The following is a 19,939-nucleotide window of genomic DNA, read 5'->3' as shown; positions in this document are numbered from 1 at the left end:
ATCATATAATCCTTTCAAATACTTCTTACTTTCATCTGTTCTAATACAGTATTCATTACCTATCTACTCTTTCCCAAATCCCTCTCCAATCCCTCCATGTCTGTCCTATTTTATCAACAGTGCTACTATGCAATATTTATCCTTTTGTGACTGAGATATTTCACTTAGCATAATATCCTAAAGGCTTCCTCATGTTGTGTAATATTTTACTATTTCATTGTTTTTCTTTCATTCTATGGATGTGCCATAGTTTTTCCTCTATCTCTTTTTAAGCAGTTTCATTCCTCACAGTCTTCCAGTTACGAATCTTTTTCTCTATATTCTTACTCCAGGGATAATGTCAATGAGATACTGATTTATTTGTGAAATATTAGTGAGAAAGTTAAGTGGTGATGTGGGTCATTGAGTCTAGTGGAAGGCAGGAGTATGTAAGTGTAAAGACTGTCCGACATGGCTCAAATCCCAGCCCTTCACACACTAGTGGTTCGTTGTCTGATTTTCAGAAATCTTTTGATCTTTCCTAAGACTCCATTCCATCTTTAACATAGGAATATTATTTAATGACTATCAGGGAATATTAGAGAATATTCTTTAATGGCTATTGGAACTCTGGTTTCCTAGTGGTAAAATAAACTGCATTGAAATCTCAAAGGCATGCAATTCAAATCTACCAGCTGCTCTACAGAAGGGTGAGCAATCTCCTCCTGTATGATTAGCTGCCTGTGAAAATCTGCTGTAGGGTCAGCTATGGGTGGATTCCAACTGAACAGTACACAACAACAATAGCAGCATTAGGTAACAATGTGTATGTGAAGGCTGAAGCTTGGACAGGTACTACTGGACTTTCAACTCAATTTTGTCAGTTGTGGAAGAACTGTTTTCATAAGATGTCAACTCAGAGGATTTAGCTAGATAGCGGGTGAGCAATAATTGCTGTGGCAGTCAGAACGATCGTATTATCAGTGACACTGGGGTCTAGTGTGAGCCTTTTCTGAGAAGCTGAGCTCACAGCCAACATATCACAGAAGTCTTGCCATTGCACAAATTACTGACTTCACATTCTCAGAGAATTATCAAGTGAGGCAAAAGGAATGAGCCTTGCAAAAGTTTTCTTTTTACTTACCTGAGTATGGAAAAAAAGTCAAACGAAGCACCCATCAAGTCAAGTTAGCATTAAGTCAGCTTTTGTTGATGGACACCCCACATGTACATCTGAGTAGAGCTGTACTCCATGGGGATTCAAAGGCTATTTCTTCAGAAGAAGATCATAATATCTCTCTCCTGAGACCCCTGGGGTGTGTTCAATCACCACATCTCTCTCCTGAGTTCAATCACTGTATCTCTCTCCTGAGATACCTCAGTGTGAGTTAAATCAATGCATCTCTCTCCTGAGATACCCAAGGGCGAGTTCAATCAATGCATCTCTCTCCTAAAATTCCTAAGGGTGAGTTCCAGCCTCCAACTATCCAGTTACTAGCCATGTACATTAACTATTTGATTTATGAGGGGACCTCCTTAATATGAGAACCCCACTAATTCACATTTTACTCACTACTTCATCATTTGTGCTAATATGGGAAGAGCTGGATTGAGTTGCACTGTTTTTCTCTCCTGAGAGGTAGTTTGTGGGCCAATCAATAATAACACAGGAACTCACAGCACCTAGAGTCAGAACCCTCCAGTTTTTCAGAGACTGCAAATCAGAAGGGAGATTTCCCATCTTTCTCTTATGTAGCAGTTGGTGAACTCAAACTGCCAGTCTTTGGGTTGACAGTACAACTCCTTACAAACTAGGACACCAGAGTTACCTGCTGGCTAATCAGTAGGGTGAAAAAGATTGTCATGAAATACTTTACCTACTCAAGAGAACAAACTGTGTGTAAGCACCCCAGGAATTTGCCTGAAATAATAACAAGAACTGTCTAATTGGTCTCCCACTTCTGTTTGCCATCCTATAACCTATGTTCAGTGAGCAACAGGTGAAGCTAACAGTCTTTGGAGAAGGATATTGTGCTTAGAAGGATTGAGGAGCAATGCAGGAGAGGAAGACCTTAGGTGAGATGGATTGACACAATAATTGGGGTAATGAGAGTAGGTGTGTCAGAGACAGTGAAATTGGCTCATGATAGAGCAGGGTTCAGAGCTTTTGTGTATTGGGTCACTATGAGTCATAGTCAGCTCAACAACACATAATGACAAAAACAATGAAACACAAATCAGGCCTAAGCCTCCACTGGCTCTCATTTGCTTTACAGTGGCTGAAAATGTCATTCTCCAGACTTCGGTGCTTCCCCAACCCTATCTACTCTTTTTCAGCCCCAGCACTAACACTTCTTGTCCATGAGCAGCAGACCCACTCCCTTCCATGCTCTACACTGTGGCTCTTTCTGCCTGATGTGTTCTTTCCAACACAGGGACCTACCTAACTTGTTCCTATATCGCCAAGCTTTATTTAAATGTCACCTGCTTTCCCTGACAACCCTCTTTAACACCAAACCCCCTTCTTGTATGATCTAACTTCCTGCCCTGCTTTATGTAATATTTTGCATCATTTGATATAAAATACCACTTGTAGTTGTGTACTATCAAGTCAGACCTGATCCAGCACTGATCCTCCAGTGGGTTTTCAGAAGCAGTTAATCACACAAGAGGACACTAGCCATCCTTCTCTCACAGAGCTGGTGGATTTGAACCATGTGCCTTTGGGATTGCGGTCCAGATTCTTGCCACTAGGCCACCAGACCTCACTATGTCAGTCCCTACTAGAATGTCAATTCCATGAGGTAAGGAACTTCTCTTTATTTTGTTCAACACTATCCTCTTGCACCAAGAATGGAGCTTGGCACATAGTAGATACTCAGTAATCATTTGTGAAATCAATGAATGAGATTAATATGAAAATTTTCAAAATTCCTCAATTAATTCAAGTCAGTTGCTCTTTAGACAAAATCTAGAGTAGTTTACTAAGATATCAATTTTCATAAGTTTAACCCAAAATTTAGATTTTTTTTTTCATCAATGTAGTCACTTCATCATACTCTCAATTGCAAAAGTTAACTTTATTCTCTAAAAGAAAGACTGATAATGACACCTCTTGGACAAATGGAAACAATTCCTATTGCTTCTACAGAGAACAGTCAGTGATTGTTTCTGCTGTATATGACTTACTTTTTAATCTGTTCCTCATAGGTTTGCTTCTGTGTTTCTATTTCCTTCTGTAGCTCCTGGATGACTCTCTGGAAAACTTCAAGTTCCCATTCTCCAGAGTCCTTTGTTCCAGGCCCAACTTCAGAAGTGGGACTAGCAAGAATGTCTTTTTTAGAGTCATAGGTGGGGGGTAAAGATGCTGCACTAGCTTTGTCCTCAGGGGACACTTGAAGGGCAGGGACGTTATCATAAGTTGAAGTCCGCTGGGAGTTGGAAAGACGGCCCAAATTTTGAGACATTGTCCTTTTGTGTCCATCTCCTGTCTTGGTCTCTGAAGTTGACCAAAACTCTTTTTTAAAGATTTCCACTTTACTGTTGTTGGCCTCATGCAAAGTTGAGGTCAAGAAACTTTTTCTGTTAGGAAGTGTTTGTGTCCTTTTCCGTGACTGTAGCTTCCAATCTCCTGGATTTTCCTTGGAGAGTTTACTGGATTCATCCAGGTACCTGTCACTCAGCTGAAGTCCAGTGGGACTGTTTGTGTCAGAATCACTTGCCTAGGAAAAACAACCAAGAATATTATTTGGATTTGCTAGATGCTGTCTAGAAATTTTTTAGTGGATGCTATAAGGATTTTTCCTACTCAGGTGTCATGCAAGGTAAGGAATAAAAACTGCAAAAGAAAATGTCTTCTGGATGCACAAGAATGAAATTGATAATTTCAAAACTATCTCATAATTTATCACAGTAATTTATTATCTCCTTTTTTATTTACTCAAGAGAATGCTGTGTATGAATGAAGTGGATGTCCTAGAAGTGAAGTACTAAGTATAGACAATAGTATTTCTGTTGTCAAAAAGGGTCCTTAATTAGTATCTCTTCATAAACTTAGAATGCAGAATTCCAGGGGCCTTTTGAACTATGTTGAAAAAAAATGATAAATTTAACCCTCTGTATGATTAAAGGAAATATACATATCTACATATATGCAAAATAAAATAAATAAAATTTTAAAAAGCAATACATGTTCAAGAGGATGTGGAGAGATTAGAACTCTCATACACTGTTGGTAGAAGTATAAAATGGTATAACCACTCTGGAAGACAGTTTAGTGGTTCCTCAAAAAGCTGAATATAGAAATTCCATATGACTCACCTATTCCACTGGTAGAAATATACCCTAAGAAAGTTAGAACTGAAACACAAATGGAGATTTGTACACCAGCATTCGTAGCAGCTTTTTCATAATTTCAAGAAGATGTGAACAGTCCAAATGTCCAACCACAATCAAATAGACTGAGAAATTGTGGTGTTGACACAATGGAATACTATGCAGCACTTAGGAGGAACAATTTTGAAAAATACTACATAACTTGGAAGAGACTGGAAAGCACTATGCTGAGTGAACTAACTCAGTCTTATGAGGACAAATACTTCATAAGATCATTATTGTAAAATTAGAAGGATACCTAGTAAAACCTCTACAGGGAGGAAGGGTAGGAAACATGTATAGTAAAACATGTAGGGAGGAAGGAAAGGAGCAGAGAGGTTAGGGTGGACATGGGGGGAAACAATGTTATGGGTGGAGGGAAGGGGTGAAAGAAATAGGAAAGATACAGCAAGGACCTGAAAAGAAGGTGGGTAGGGTAGGCATAATTCAATGGTGATTAATTTTATAAAACAAAATGTATGGGAATGACTGTATAAAATACAATGTGAATGAAGGGAAGTATGAAACACAATGTACACGAATTTTGTATGCAAACTAATATAAAAGAATTTTTAAAAAAATCACTGTAACATAATAAATGTGAAAAGAAATAACAAACTTGAAAAATATTTGCTATGTAGAAAAAAGACAATGAACTATTCTCCTTAATGTATCAACTAATAAAATTGACAGAGGGAAAGACCAAAAATCATAGTAAATTAAACAAAGCACAAAATCAGACAATTTATAGAGAAAAATTCTCTATCCTTTTAAACATACATTGTTAGGTTTAACCTATTTAAGAGAAGCTCAAATTTAAACTAAAATTGCTCAAATACCAGTTCTCATGTATCAAATATGTTGTTGTTGTTGTTATGTGCCGTTGAGTCGCCTGCGACTCATAGCGACCCTATGTACAACAGCCCTAAACTCCGCTCTGTCCTGTGCCAATCGCACTGTTTCTGACACTCCCATCCCAATTATCCCAGTCACTGAATCAATCCACCTCATAGAGGGCTTTCCTCTCCTGCGCCGTCCCTCCACCCTCCCAAGCATGTTGTCCCTCTCTAAGGACCGGTCTCTCCTCACAACATGTCCAAAGTATGTTAGACGGAGCCTCAGAATCCTTGCCTCCAAGGAGCCACCCGGTTTAACCCTTTCCAGGACAAATCTGTTTGTTTTCCTAGCAGTCCATGGTATTCTCAATACTCTTCTCCAGCGCCACATCTCAAAGGCATCAATTTTCCTTCTATCCTCCTTGGTCATTGTCCAACTCTCTGATGCATAACAAGTGATTGCGAAGACCATGGCCTGTATCAGACGCAGCTTAGTCTCCAGAGAGACACCATTGCTCTTCACTACTTTGGAGAGGTCCCTAACAGCAGACTTTCCCATGGCAACGCGCCTTTTCATTTCCTGGCTGCAAACTCAAAAATTTTTGGTGAAATCGTGGGGAAAATGGGTCTTTTCATGACCTGTTAGTGGAGTATTGGTAGCACCGGGATAGGTGAAGAAAAAATTGAGGTTTTCCACAATTTCAACTTGCTTGGCTCCCCAATCAACACTCTTGGCACCAGCAGTCAAGAAATCAAAAGAGAAATTGCTCCAGAGAAGGCTACTGCCAGGGATCTCTTTAAAGGGCTGAAGAGCAATGATGTCAATCTGGAGATTAAGGTACACCTGATTCAGGTCATGATCTTCCCAATTACTTATCAGAGATCTGTACAATGACCAAGGATGACAAAAGATAATTGATGCCATTGAATTGTGGTAATGGAAAAGAGTATTGAATATGGACTGCCAAGAGAACAAAGAGGTTTATCCTAGAGAGGGTGAAACAGGCAGCTTTTTGGAGGCAAGGATTTTGAAGCTCTGTGTCACATACATTGGGCAGGAGGTCAGGAGGGACAGGTTCTTTGAGAAGGACATCATTCTTGGAAAGGTAGAGGGACAGCACAAGAGAGGAAGATCCTGTATGAGATGGATTGACACAGTAACTGGGATCATGGCGGTAGTTGTTTCAGAGAGAGTGAGATGAGCTCAGGATAGAGCAGAGTTCAGAGCTACTGTACATAAGGTCACTATGAGTCATGGGCTACTCAATGGCACATACAATAACATCAAGTTGGAGCACAGCATGGCACAACCTCTATTTAAAAATTTTTTCAAAATTACATAATGAAAATCCATTTACTCTTGGGTTCTGCAATCTTCTTTCTGAAAATTCATCCCAGAAATGTATTTGTGTGAATGAAAAATGAAACAGTCAAGTTTATCCCCTGCAATCTTGTTTAGTGCAAAGGGTTAGAAGCTTTCTCCTATGTATTGAACTGTGCTCTTGTCTCCACCTCCACTCTCCCCTTCCTACCTTCAAAAAAATGTATTGTAATCACAGATCCTGAGATTATATTCATAGTTTACATCTATTTCCATGAGTGTAAACCTATTTGGAAGTAGGTGTTTCTTTGTTTTGTCAATAGGCTGATATCAGTGTAAGATAAACAGAATTACTTTTGAGTTCTAAAAAAGATTAGAGACAGAAATGAAGTACAAACAGATGGAACACAGATGTTGTATGACAATAGTGAAGAAATTTAGGAACTCCGCGACCACAGAAGCTAGCAGAGATTAGGATGGTCCCTCAGAAACAACAGATAGAAATTCCTGCCCTAGAACCAGAGCCCTGGATTTTGGACTAAACAGTGAGAAAATGTCTGTTCTTTAAAGTGATTTGCTTAAGGCATTTCTGTTATAGTTAGCACTAGGCTATAGATAAAACTTGTCCATTTAAAGGAGTTGATTAAGTAGATTACGGTCCATGCATACAATGGAACACGATTTGTTGTTGTGTGCTTTAATTTTGATTCATATTGACCCTACAGACTGCCCTATAGAGCTTCCTAGGCTGTAATCCTTGAAAAACATATCACTAGGCCTATTCTGTACAAGTTGCTGTACCGTGGTCACTTGTGGTTGCTGTGAGGCTGAACACTGTGACACTGATGTGTCAAATGCGTTAATGGTTGGCTACCCAATGCAGACAGAGAGTGGGGTGGAGCTCCCCAATTAAAACAAGTGTGGAAGGAGGAGTGGCATCCACTTCCATAACAGCTTGCCTCCGGAAACCCTATGAACCTGGAGAGAGGATGAAAGGCACCCAAGCATTGAGGACTCTCCTTCATAGCGTTGCTATGAGTCGCCTGCAACTTGAGGGCACTTAACAACAACAACAAGGCCTATTCTTATGATGGATAGCGAAGAGATTGAGATTATTAACAGTTTTAGATTGCTTGGCTCCACAATCAACACTCTTGGTACCAGCAGCCAAGAAACTGAGAGAAGAATTGTATTTGTAAAGTCGGCTGTTGGGGACCTTTCGAGAGTACTGAAGAGCAACCACGTCAGTCTGGAGACTAAAGTGTGCCTGATCCAGGCCATAGTTTTTGCTACGCATCAGACAGCTGAACAATGACTAGGGATGACAGAAGGAGAATTGATGCCTTTGAGCTGTGGTGGACAAGAGTGTTGAATAGACTACAGACTGCAAAGAGAACAAACAGGTTTGCCCTAGAGAGGATGAAGCCAGGCTGCCATTTGGAGGCAAGAATTCTGAGGCTTCATCGGACATACTTTGGGCATGTTGCAAGGAGGGACCAGTGCTTGTAGAGGGACACCATGCTTGGGAGTTGGATGGACAGCCAAGAGAGGAAGACCCTTGATGACATGGATTGACTCAGTGACTGGGATAATGGGGGTAGGTGTGTCAGACACAATGAGGTAGGCTCAAGGTAGAGCAAGGTTCAGAGGTAGTTAATCACATGGGAGACAATTACCCATCTCTTTCCTTTGGAGAAACTGCTGGATTTGAATTTTGTGCCTTTGAGTTGGCAGTGCAGCTCCTCACCACTAAGCCATGAGACCTCGCTTAGCAAGCCTGTTTAGAGACCTCTGGTGGCAGAATTCATGGCAGCTGCACAGTTAACCCCAAAAACTGAGCTTCTCAGGTATTCCATCAGCTGCTCCTTGGAAGAAAGATGCACATTCTTCTTCCATGCAATGTACAGTCTTGGAAATTCAATGGAGCATTAGCTGTAAGTTGGTTTCCTTTCAACGACAATGAATTAAGAGGAACCCCATGTAGTGTCAGAAGCTCCTGGGTCTGACAATGAGACCCACATCTGAGTCCTATTCTGAAAAAATGCCACTTGGGCCAGTTGGTCAATCTCTCTAAGTCTCTGCTGCTTAACCATAAAACATGGATGATAAATTCTGCTCTACAGAGTTAGAGTGAGCAGTCCGAAGGCCATCTACTTGAAATGTCCCAAGCAGATGACAAGCAAGGGTTTCCTGTCAAAGAACATGGCAAAGGCTACTCTTTTTTTTGTTTTTGTTTTTGTTTTTAAAAAATTATTATTAAATTTTATTAGTTTTAGTGAACATTTACAGAGATTTGGGGTTTTCATTCATTCATTGTTGCACTGTTTTCTCTACCCTCCTCCCCAGTTCGTTCTTCTCGCCCCCCCCCAATGTCTGTTTTAATTGTGGCAAAGGCTACTCTTAAGGGCTGCTAAGGAGATTTAACTAGATGAAGTATGAAAATTCCCTAAATATTATTAAGTTCAAAAACACCAACTATTAATAAGATGTGTTGCACAAAGAGAGATGTCACCTAAAAAAAAAAAACCCACCCCAACAAAAAACAACACTCTATTGTTACCTCCTATTTTGTTTATATTTTTAATTTTCCTCTGACTCAACAGTAGTATAGATAATTTATCTGTCAGTTAAGTTACCTGCTTAGTCAGAAGTCCTAAATTAATTTCTTAGTCACACATAATGAATCAAGCTGCTGTTTAAAGTCCACATGTCCTTTTCATAAATATGTGTCCCTATTAATATATAAAAATATTTGACCTTTGTAAATCATTGCCCTCAAATAATCTAAATTTTAGAGTCTGCAGAATATTTGGACACTGGGAACGTGAGCCCCAACACTTAAGTACAAATGAGGAGGCTGACATTGCTGAGAAAGCTTATCAGAGAATGAGAAATATTACACGAATTCATCACATCTCTCAGAAAGAAATCACGTTTCACGAGTTAGCAGGAAACAGTTCTCTCTAGATTATAATTGTCAACAACTCTAGCCAAAATATTTATAATATGTGTGTGTATGTGTATGTATGTGTGTTCTTTTATTGTACTTTGTTGGGCTGTCTTTCAAAGGATTTTTTTTTAGTAGACTTCAGAGAGGACCACCATTGTCAGTCACTGAGTGACTGACGCATATGCCAGGGTTCTATAGGCATCAGCAAAGGCTTCCAAAATTTGCTCCAATGTTTTTTAACAACTAGACCCATTGCCACAGCATCAGCTAAAATACCTCAGATTGCCACTCCAGACCAGCTCTTAGATGAGATAGTCTGGACTAAAAGAAGAGACTGATGGGAAAATAAAAGCTCTTGGATTCTCACCGTATTACTGAAGCTGTCCACCCGTGAAATTGGGGAGTCTTCAGTTGCGTCCCAGCCCACAGAGCTTCGGGCCACTGGTGGCTTCTTAATGTCATTTTTCAGGGCAGGAGGTGACAGGGGTGCATCCTTGGACTTGGGGAAGAGGACTTCATGGTCTCGAATCATCATAGTCATTACCCTTTGGATCTGAGGAGTCCCTGGGAGGAAGAAAAAAAGGCATTTGTAATGATGACTTTCAGCATGAGGTACGTTCCACACCCAAGTCTCCAAACCTGACTTTAAAACCACAGGGAATGACAGGATCCCCTAGGTGAATGATGAAAAGCCACTTGGGACCTCCCAGGAACCCTCTTAATTATTGAGGTAAGGGAGGTGAGGCAATAGAAAATGTATATGTGAGTAGGGTCAAATATAGGATTATTATGGTTCTTTTCAGTCTATAATCTTCTGGGTGTGGGAATCAAGAAAATCTCCAATGTAACAGGAGATAAATGAAGACATACTCCTTTCCTGAAAGAATTCTCTATATAATGGTTAATTTTCTTTTTTTTTTTTTTAAGTTGTTGCTGTTGTTAGTACAGTAGAGTCAGAACTGACACAAAGCTAAGCCTCCAGCAAGTTTTCTTAGGCAATAAATGCACAGGACTTTGGAATTACAGTGCAACTTCTTATCACTAGGCCATAATAGATGGCAAATCTGTGCCTACCATATTGCAGCAGCAGCAGCGGTCACCTCTTCAAGACAGAACTTTGGCTCAGTGAGCAAGACAGTCTCACAAAAGCCTTCTAAATGCAGTGTTTGAGTGAGCTGTCTTATATAATAAAAACCTTTTGTCCTCTCAAACTCAAAATACTAATTGCCATCCAGTTGGAACCAATTCCAAGCTGGTTTTCAGAGGCTGTAAATCACATAGGAGCAGACTGATCATCTGTTTCCTGTGGATTCAAACCCCCAGAGAAGTGCCAAGTGCTGCTTCTGGGTTGGCAGTACTGTTCAGTACAAACAGCACACCAGAGCTCCCCTCTCTGGTAATTAAAAAGAAACAAAAGATAATGAAATAACAAACAACAGTTTTAGTGCCTGGCTCTTGTTCAGTGTGATCACCAGGCAAATCTCTTGACCTCTCAGTCTGGAAGGTGACGTCTCCTCCATTCTGTGTGCCTCAAAGTTTATGATATGACGAATGAGATGAACATGCTTGGTAACGTGATATTACAGGAATTGTTAGCAAGGCTTCCCCATAGAAGCAGCCATACCTCTCATGATCACAGCAGGGTCTTCAATCTTTGACCTGATGAGATTGACTCCTATCACAGTGGCCAGGTTGTCCACGCTCATCTTGTTAACTGCACAGTTCAGCTGGATTTCATAGAGGAACCTGTGGACACCCAAGAAATCCCACAGTGGGAAACAGGAAGTTGGCAGAAGAAGTTCTTTAAGATACCCAGAAACTCTCAAGGATGGGTTCTAATTTTTCCTTGTTTCTGGAATGGGACTAGCCTATACACCCACAAAGGTTTAGCTCAATCCTGAAAGATCTAAGATAAGGAAAGGAAAAGAAACTAGTAAGGGTTTGCCTAGTTACTGATAGGAGATTGGGGTTCAGAGGTAGATGGAGAACAATATTGGCAGGAGGCAGGCCTCAGTTCAGAGAATTAAAGTGAGACTAAAAAACTCACTCCCTCATGGCAATGTGGCATCAATCAGTTCTGACTCATATCTGACACTCATAATTGACTCTCCTGTTATCTGTACAAGAGAGTCCCCATCTTTCTCAGGTGGGTTCAAACTGCCAGATAAGTGCAGTCTTTGGATGAGCAGTAAACTCCCTGCAGCCAATGCCGCCAGAGCTCCCTCTAGAAAAACTCACTTAGCTCAACCTCAGGGCCTAGAAACCTCAATTAAATTGCTTGTTAAAAAGAAAGATAAATTTCAGGTCCACCTGAAATAGTGGTCCAGGTTCCCAACCGCCATGTCTGGTCACTTTCCTCACTAGATGTTTCTAAGGAGATGGTATACAGCAGGTTCCAGGAAGGGTTTGGGACAAGAAAGCATGGCCTGGAATGAATGTTCGGGGGGTACTGAACTCTGGCTCAGAGTCAAGAAGATAGGAAGAAATTCTAGAAACATTGTAAGGATTTGGGGTTCGTGTGCATGACCCAGGATGCTGGGAAGTCCTAGGGCTGGCCTGAGCGGGAAAATCTATTTTGTGTCATCAGACTTTCAAGAGATCCTTCATTTTATCATCTGGAAATAGAGAGGTACATTAGTGCTATGAATAGACTTGACCTTCTAAAAGCTCTTGTACAGTGAAACCCTCTTGTCTTCTAAAGAAGATTTCTTTCTGATGTGACTGAAGCTGTGACCCATCACCTTATAACAGCTTATAACAGGGGACTCTTACCTGCAGAGATAGCTCAGGAGGCTGTAGTTATCTCGAGGAAAGATGGAGAGTTGCTTCATCAACTCCTGCTGAGCCTGGAAAGAGAATTCTGACATCAGTAAAGGGGTCTGCTCATTTGCCAGCCGAGACCTTGGATGGAACCTGAGCAGATCTGCAAAAAGACACATTTTGGTGACTATTTTCATGCCTTTTAAGAAAAAAAGTCATTTTAAAATAAACATAAATTCACACAAAGATGAAAAAATAATATAAAGGAGCTCAGCAACTTTTGTACAATTTATTTTTTTGTCTGCAATCGTGTCCTCTGTGGAACTACCACAAGGCAAAGGATGGCAGGTCAGATGCATGCCTGCATACAGTCATTGTTTGCTAGGTGAATGTTTGAGATGCAGAACACCCATTCAAAACTGAACCATAAGTAAATAGTTTAAAATCATCTTGAAAGTGGAGAGAAGGCAGGAGTTTCTGAGGAGGCCTGAGAAAATGCGTTACCGAGATCTTTTGGGACAGTCTGATCAAGTTGATGGGCAGGTGCCAGGTTGAACTATTCATTCAGCCCTGTGCTGACCTTGAGTATCAAGGATGATAAGAAACACATGTGTCAGGGACAGGAAGAACAGAGAGATTTTCTTCCTTCTTTTCAGCCGCAGTTGCCTGTAGTATCTGTAATCACCATTTGTAACACAGCATGCTTGTGAGTGTGCGCAAGTTCACATGAGACTGGGGCTCTCCTGGAACCTGAACACTTCGTCCCCACAGAACTTGGTCCCTAGACAGCCTGTAGTAGGTATAGCCGTGCCTCTGGAAGGCAGTTCCTGAGTTATAAATGTGATCCCTTTCTGTGTCTGTATGTCTTAAACTACACTTTGTAAGTCAATGTTAACAGGTGCACACTGTCCTTTATTTGTTGTTGGGTGTGTATCATTACATTAACTATGGCTCCCTGTGACCCAGTGAACAACAGATCTAAACCCTGTCTTATCCTACACCATCCTCTAGATTTCTGAGATAGACGCTCGAACCCACTGTTCCAGGCACTATGTCAAGCCACTTGGTGAGGTTCATCTCTCTCTCTTGCCTGCCTTTCCCAGCATGATGTCTCTCTCCAAGGACTGGTTCCTCCGGAAAATATGATCAAAGTAAGTGAGACAAAGATTTACCATTCTTGCCTCTAAGGAGCATTCTGATTTCACTCTCTTCAAGACAGAGCTGTTGGTTCATCTGGCCGACAGCTTTCCCAATGAAGAAAGATGCAACAGTGGACTCCCTCGAAGACGTCCAATCTCAGAAGCTCAATGGAGCAGTTCTACTCTGTCTTTTACAGTTGGAGTTGACTCCATAGAAGCAAGTTTGGTTTTAGTTTTTAATGAAGAACAGATTTGGAAGCCTTTCCCGTTGTTGGAAAACTGTGCATAGTCAATTGAATTGACCATGATGAACTGTTGTGAATAGGGGTTGGTTCAATCATTTCAAAGTGAGGAAAAATTTAAAAAACATGAAAGGGCAAATAGGAATTGTCTCTGAACCAGACATGGGTGACCCAGGAGCTGCCTGAATCTAAATATAGTCAGTCAGAGTGGCTGCTTTATTCCCAATCCTGAGATTTTCATTCTTTTCCATTTAGTAAAGCTGATGCTTTGCAGAAATTTCTATAAACTTGCTCCTCCCAGTAACCACCCTTACTACATTTTCACCAGTAAGAAAGGCCCTGTCCCTCTACCATGTCAGATGTGTGTTGTCACCAATAAAGAAATTCTCAACTGTGTTGTAAGGGAGAAAATTTGGTAGAAGCAGGTAATGTGAAGAAGTTCAGGGCTGGGTGCCCCCTCCACAGTTAACTACTGGAGCAGATTTCAGGAAATCAATTCCTTTCCTCCAAAGCAAGACAGTTAATTCCAACGAAATACAAACCTTTGTCTCGTCTGAATTCATGAGCTGTCCACAGAGCAGAAATGCCTCATACTGGCTCCAGGGAACCACGGGTTCTGGAAGGTCTCGAAGGTAGAGTTTTAACAGGGAGGCCACTGTGTGTACATCTGTGTCTCTGGAAAATAATACATAATATTCTTTGAGAAAGAACTCCCAAACTGTGCTCACCTTCACCCTGGTTATTCTCTAAATAGAATTCTGGGTTTCAAAGAGAAGTTTTCCAGAGGAATAGATGAGGCCAATTATCCTTACTAATGTCATGTCCTGCAATAACAACCCTCAACACTTTTCCCTCCCTCTTTCTCCATTTGCCTGAAAAGTTAGTTAAAAGTCCATTTTTTTGAACATTCTTTATCTATTTTAGCCTTCATTCATGTCTTTCAGTCATCTGGTATCTCATATTTTAAGCATTCTGTATTTAATACCTAATTTTTCAAATGTTAGTGTGAACCATATCTATGATTTGCTGCTCTCTTTAAGTTACTAAAATCTGTGAATGGATTTTGACTCAAAGAGACCCTGTAAGACAACACAGAACCACCCTTTAGGGTTCCAAAGTTGTGAATATATTCCGGAGACTGCTTCACCTTTCTTCCACAGAGAGGTTAATGGGTTTGAATAGCTGACCTTTCAATATAGCAATCTGATGCTTTTCACATGGTGCCACCAGGGCTTCTTAAGCCCTACTCTGAAACCTCTGAATCCTCTTTGGGTCAATAAGCACTTAGTGCCTGCTGCATGCAAGATGCTAATCCAGGTGCTGGGGTTTCAATAATGAGCCTGGGGCTACCATGAGGAAGTCTGGGGCACACAAATTACTATGTCTTGACAATATAGTTCAATGGTAGCCAGGATAAAGGAAGCACAGGACTCGGAACCATATGGAAGTAGAGAAAGGCACCCAATTCACATTAGGAAGATGTGGCAAATACTCAGAAGGAACCTGAAGAGTGAGGAGAGGTATACAAGGTACAACATGGTACAACATGGGCAGAATATTTGTCAGCCTAGAGGTGGAAAGAGAAGGCCCTGGTGTAGGAACTGAGATAACATTCACTTGATTAAGCGAGAGCCACAGGCTCTTCAGTTGAGCTTCTCGAGTTAACAGCAACAGTCAGCAAACCATGGTTCACTAGCCAAATCAGACCTGTTGCCTGGACTTCTATGGCTAATAAGCTAAAATTGTCTTATATTTTAAAATAATTGGAAGAAAAAAATAAAGAAGCAGCATATTTCAAAATGCATAAGTTTTGTGAAATCCATATTTCAGTATCTATAAATAAGTTTTACAAAAACACAGCCTATGTTCATTCATTTACCTTTGCCTAAAACTGTTCTCACTAGACAATAGCAGAGCTGAGAGCTTGCAACAGAGCCCATATGACCTTCAAATATGAACCTACTTAACACATGGCCTTTTAAGAAAGGTCTTTCAGACTCAAGGCCTACAGAGTTATATTTACTTTCCATCTCTGCAAGAAAAATGTAAGTCTGAATCTACCAGATACTTGAAGATCATTTGAAAATCATTTATCCATTTTAGAACATGAGAAACTGACATTCTTAGGATAAAATGCTAGTAATACTTCAACATGCTAAGAGGTCTAGACAATATAATATCTGTTTTCAGTGATGACTCAAACTCATTCACCTCAGTGCCCTCAAGTTAGAACTGGCTGACCCTCCATCCAACAGGTTTTACTCAGCTGTAAATCATTTAGGGAAAGACTGGTCATCTTTCTCCTGTGAAACAGCTGATGGATTCAAACCCTTGAAAAGATAAAGTCTTGCAATGGTGAATAATGCTGCTGTGAACGTTGGTGTACAAATCCTCCAAGGAGAAACTTGGTTTCACACTCTCCAAGACTGACCTATTTGTTTTCTTGGCAGTCCATGGCATGTTCAAGACTTCTCTAGCACCACAGCTCAAAGGCATCAATTTCTTTGTTTTTTTTCATACTTAGTCATTATGTAGCTCTCTGATGCATAGCAAGTAATTGCAAACACCATGGACTGGATTGTAGATAGCTGGGTTCTATTTGGTTTCTCAATTCTGTTCCTTTGGCCTATGTGCCTGTTGTTGTACCAGTACCATGATGTCTTGGTTACTACTGCTGTGTAGTAGGTTTTGAGGTCAGGGTGTGATATTCCTCCCAACTCATTTTTGGTTTTCAGAACTGCTTTACTTCTTTGGGGTCTGTTTTCTCTCCAAATAAATGTGACAATTTCCCTTTAAAAAATGTATTTTAAACAACAGAACTCCCTATGGATGAGGTCAACATAACCTGATTCCCTCACATTAAGTCATTCCAGCACAATGTGTATCAGAGAAGGAACATACTCCACAGGGTTTTAAATGACTAGCTTGTCAGAAGCAGATTGCCATCTAACTTAAAAAAAAATCTTCTAAACTATATTTGCAGGGTGCTCCAGTTGCCCAACAGTAAGGAATTGTGCTGTCAACACAAAGGCACCCAGTTTGAATCTGCCATCTATTCCACAAAAGAAGATGTGCAATTAACTCCTGTGCAATTTACTGTCTCTAAAAACCTGCCGGAGGGCCAGCTATGAGTCAGTCCTAACTCAACAGTACAAAACGACAATAATAACAACAAAAGCAAACTGTATTAGGGACTGACAATAATCTCTTTAGAGACCAGGCCCAGAGCACAGATCCTATCTCCCCTATAAAGTTTCACATTAACTGTACAGAACAAATTAAACAAAAAATTGTCTTTGACACTAGCTATTTAGGTAATATCCAATCTCTAAATATATGACATAAAATGTTCTATTGTTGTTGTTGATTGCTGTAGAGTCAAGCACAACTCATAGTGACCCTATGAACGAAAGATCTGAAGCCTTTCTATAACTATCATAGTTTCTCAAAGTTCATAGTTTCCAGAGCCATGTTGTTTAGGTAGTAGATGCCACTCCTGATTCCAGTGACTGAATAAAAATGTTAATGTCTTTACATTGAAATTAACTTTTAAAGTTGGATGTCCTAGCCAAGTTTTTGCCTTCATATGGTAATAGCTAATACATAGTGCATGAATTAGAGACTTCCTAAGAGATTTGTTAAAACACTATTAAATGCACAATTAAAAAAAACAAACACAGATGGATCTTTTCAGTGGACTTCAGCATTTCCATTAGCAGTGAAGAACTTGACCACTTTCACCATTCAGAGACTGTGAATCCAAAAATACTGTTGTTGGTATTAGGTACAGATGAGTCTCTACAGCTCATAGAGACCCTTGAAAAATAGATCTGAACTTTGCCCTATCCTCTGCCATCATCACCATCTTTGATTTACTTAAGCACCCTGTTTTAGTCACTGTGTCAATCCATGTTGTTGCGGGTCTTCCTCATAAAATAGGGGAGGTGGAAATACTTGTAAGATAGGAAAGGAAAGAGGTAGACTGGACATGAGCAGAGAAGCGAGCCAGTATGGGCAGCAGAAACAAGGACACTAGAGATTGGCTATAAAGCTGTCTTCAAATTTTGTATAAAGGTTTTTGTTTGTGTTCTGGTCAGTCAATTTTTGTTGTATCTTTTTTTTTTCTTTCTTTTTTTTTTTTGTGGTGGTGGTGCTGGGGGGTATCTTGTAAAGAAGTCCTCAATGTGTAGCCCATGAACTCTTTACCTCAAAAAGAGAACAAAGCCCTGTCTATGCTCCACCTACTGCTGCCTCCGGAAATTTGGGGTGGGAAGCATTCCTCTAGTGTGGGAATTCTGCTGAGTCACTGCCTAAAAATACTGCAGGACAAAGCCAACCTAGGGAAAGTACCTCTGTGAACACGCATGGAGAAACTCTACCGAAAATGCAGAGGCAAGCAGGTGACAATCAGAATCCGTACAATAATCTTAACATAAAACCAAAATTGCAACATGATTGGGGCCTTTATTTCAACTGTCCCACCCCCTGCCAATTTTTCTCCCCAAATGCTTCAAATTTACTATCCAAATTTCCCACGAATCCTAAATTTTTCCCCACTTTTTCGACCCTGTTTTTGAATGCCATTCTCTTTACCAGGGTGACTGTGCCAGCCTCCTACCTCATCTCCCTGCCTCTTGTTTTCAGGTACCAACCCAGTGTCCACTGCCTGACTGGTCTCAACATTCAAAACTCATTCATAGAGTGAATGAAAAAAAAAGAATTCAAAGTGAGAAAACTAGTGTGATAATTTTTTTTTTTTTTACTGTTCAGTGGATTTTGGTTTTGTAGCAATACAGCAGTAAAGACAATGTGAGGGCAATCCTTGGAGTTCTCAGTGCCTTGGGGATTCTCTTCCTGAGGCAGGCTGAGGCATTCTGAATTTTGAGAGGTCCAGGTTCAAATCTAAGAAGGTGTACACATTGTAGTCGTGGTGTTGGAGATTCTTGTAGGTGGTATTGTCAAACGGCTCAACAGGTGCGGCATCCTGCATTTTTGGTGGACTTTGCTTCTTGGCATTTGGTGACAGCCCCTTTTCACTCTTCCCTGATTTTGAAGAGAGAGACACAGTAGAGGCAAGTCCTCGAAGCACCCCTGCTTGGAGCCCAATCTTCAGCGCCCCAAAACGTCCTTGCCGCAGCAACAGGGGCGCAGCCATGCCTTTGATAGGGGAGAAGGAAGGCTGGGAGGGGGACCAGCCACACTGAGGTCACACTAAGCAAGGAAACCTGCTCTGATAAGTATTTTTTTTTTTAATTCTCTTTTGCTAGAATCAATACATGTTGTTTTTAGGTGCCACTTGAGTTAGCTAGGATTAATAGTGATCCAATGAACACAGAAAGCTTGCCCAACTTGTGCCATCTTTGCCATCTCTGATATGCTTAAGCCATTGTTACAGACACCTCTGTCCAGTGATTGTGTTTTCCTCTCTTTTGATGACTTTCTACCTTTTCTAGCATGCTGTCTTTTTCCAAGGACTTGATCCTAGTTTCACTTTCTCCATGTAGAGTTTAAGTAACCATCTTGTTTTTCCTTGACTGTGTTGTTCTACCAGGCAAAGAAAATAACCTTAAATTAAGTCATTAAAAGAACAACAAATTAAAGAACTAAGAGCAAGTCAGGAGCCAAGTACCTCCTGAGGTCAACACCTGATCCCCAAAGGATTCACCTTGGTTCTGTTGGTCCTTCTTGTAACATTACTGATACTTGTGATGTGCAGTGTCTGCATGTCCATTTTCCAGAGATCCATATTTATTCCCATCCCCAAAAAGTTGTTCTTTTAGAATATGGAAATCATTGAACAATATCATTCATATCACATGGGAACAAAATCTTGCTGAAGATTATTTTTTAGAAATGACTATAACAGTAGTATATCAACAGAGAACTGCCAGAAACACAAATTGCATTTAGAAAAGACTGTGGACTAGGGATATCATTGCTAATGTCAGATGTATCATAACTAAAATCAGAGATTACCAGAAGGATGTCTATTTGTGTTTTATTGACTATGAAAAGGCATTTGACTATGTGAATCACAACAAATTGTGGATAATATTGAGAAAAATAGGAATCACAGAATACTTGATTGTGCTCATGTAAAACCTATACCTAAACTAAGAAGCTGAGAACACTGTCTGGTTCAAAATCAAGAAAGGAGTGAGTGAGGGATGTATCCTTTCTCTATACCTTTTCAATCTGTGTGCGGAGCAGATCATTTGAAAGGCTGTATTTTATGAAGAAGTATGTGGCATCAGGATTGGAGGAAGACCCATCAACATCCTGTGTTATGAAGAGGACCCAACCTGGCTTACTGAAACTAATGAAGACTTGAAGTATTT

The 19,939-nt window shown here is 40.4% G+C and overlaps 1 protein-coding gene and 1 pseudogene across 1 annotated transcript in view; both read right to left on the bottom strand.

Moving 5' to 3' along the window:
- Positions 1–19,939, bottom strand: part of ARHGAP25 (Rho GTPase activating protein 25) — a 98,554-nt gene that overhangs the window by 1,356 nt on the left and 77,259 nt on the right. The window contains exons 5-9 of the mRNA XM_006902536.1: positions 14,144–14,276; positions 12,233–12,306; positions 11,085–11,206; positions 9,828–10,024; positions 3,169–3,701 (exon numbers count right to left, since the gene is read on the bottom strand). Of these exons, the coding sequence (XP_006902598.1) occupies positions 3,169–3,701; positions 9,828–10,024; positions 11,085–11,206; positions 12,233–12,306; positions 14,144–14,276 (1,059 nt within the window). The remainder of the gene's footprint in view (positions 1–3,168; positions 3,702–9,827; positions 10,025–11,084; positions 11,207–12,232; positions 12,307–14,143; positions 14,277–19,939) is intronic.
- Positions 18,433–18,756, bottom strand: LOC102858483 (annotated as a pseudogene).

Source organism: Elephantulus edwardii, unplaced genomic scaffold (assembly GCF_000299155.1).
Source record: "Elephantulus edwardii isolate Elephantulus edwardi_28Jun2011 unplaced genomic scaffold, EleEdw1.0 scaffold00425, whole genome shotgun sequence".
In the NCBI taxonomy this organism is placed as follows: domain Eukaryota; kingdom Metazoa; phylum Chordata; class Mammalia; order Macroscelidea; family Macroscelididae; genus Elephantulus; species Elephantulus edwardii.
Note: the sequence above shows the minus strand (reverse complement) of the source record. Positions and strands in the feature narration are given on the sequence as shown.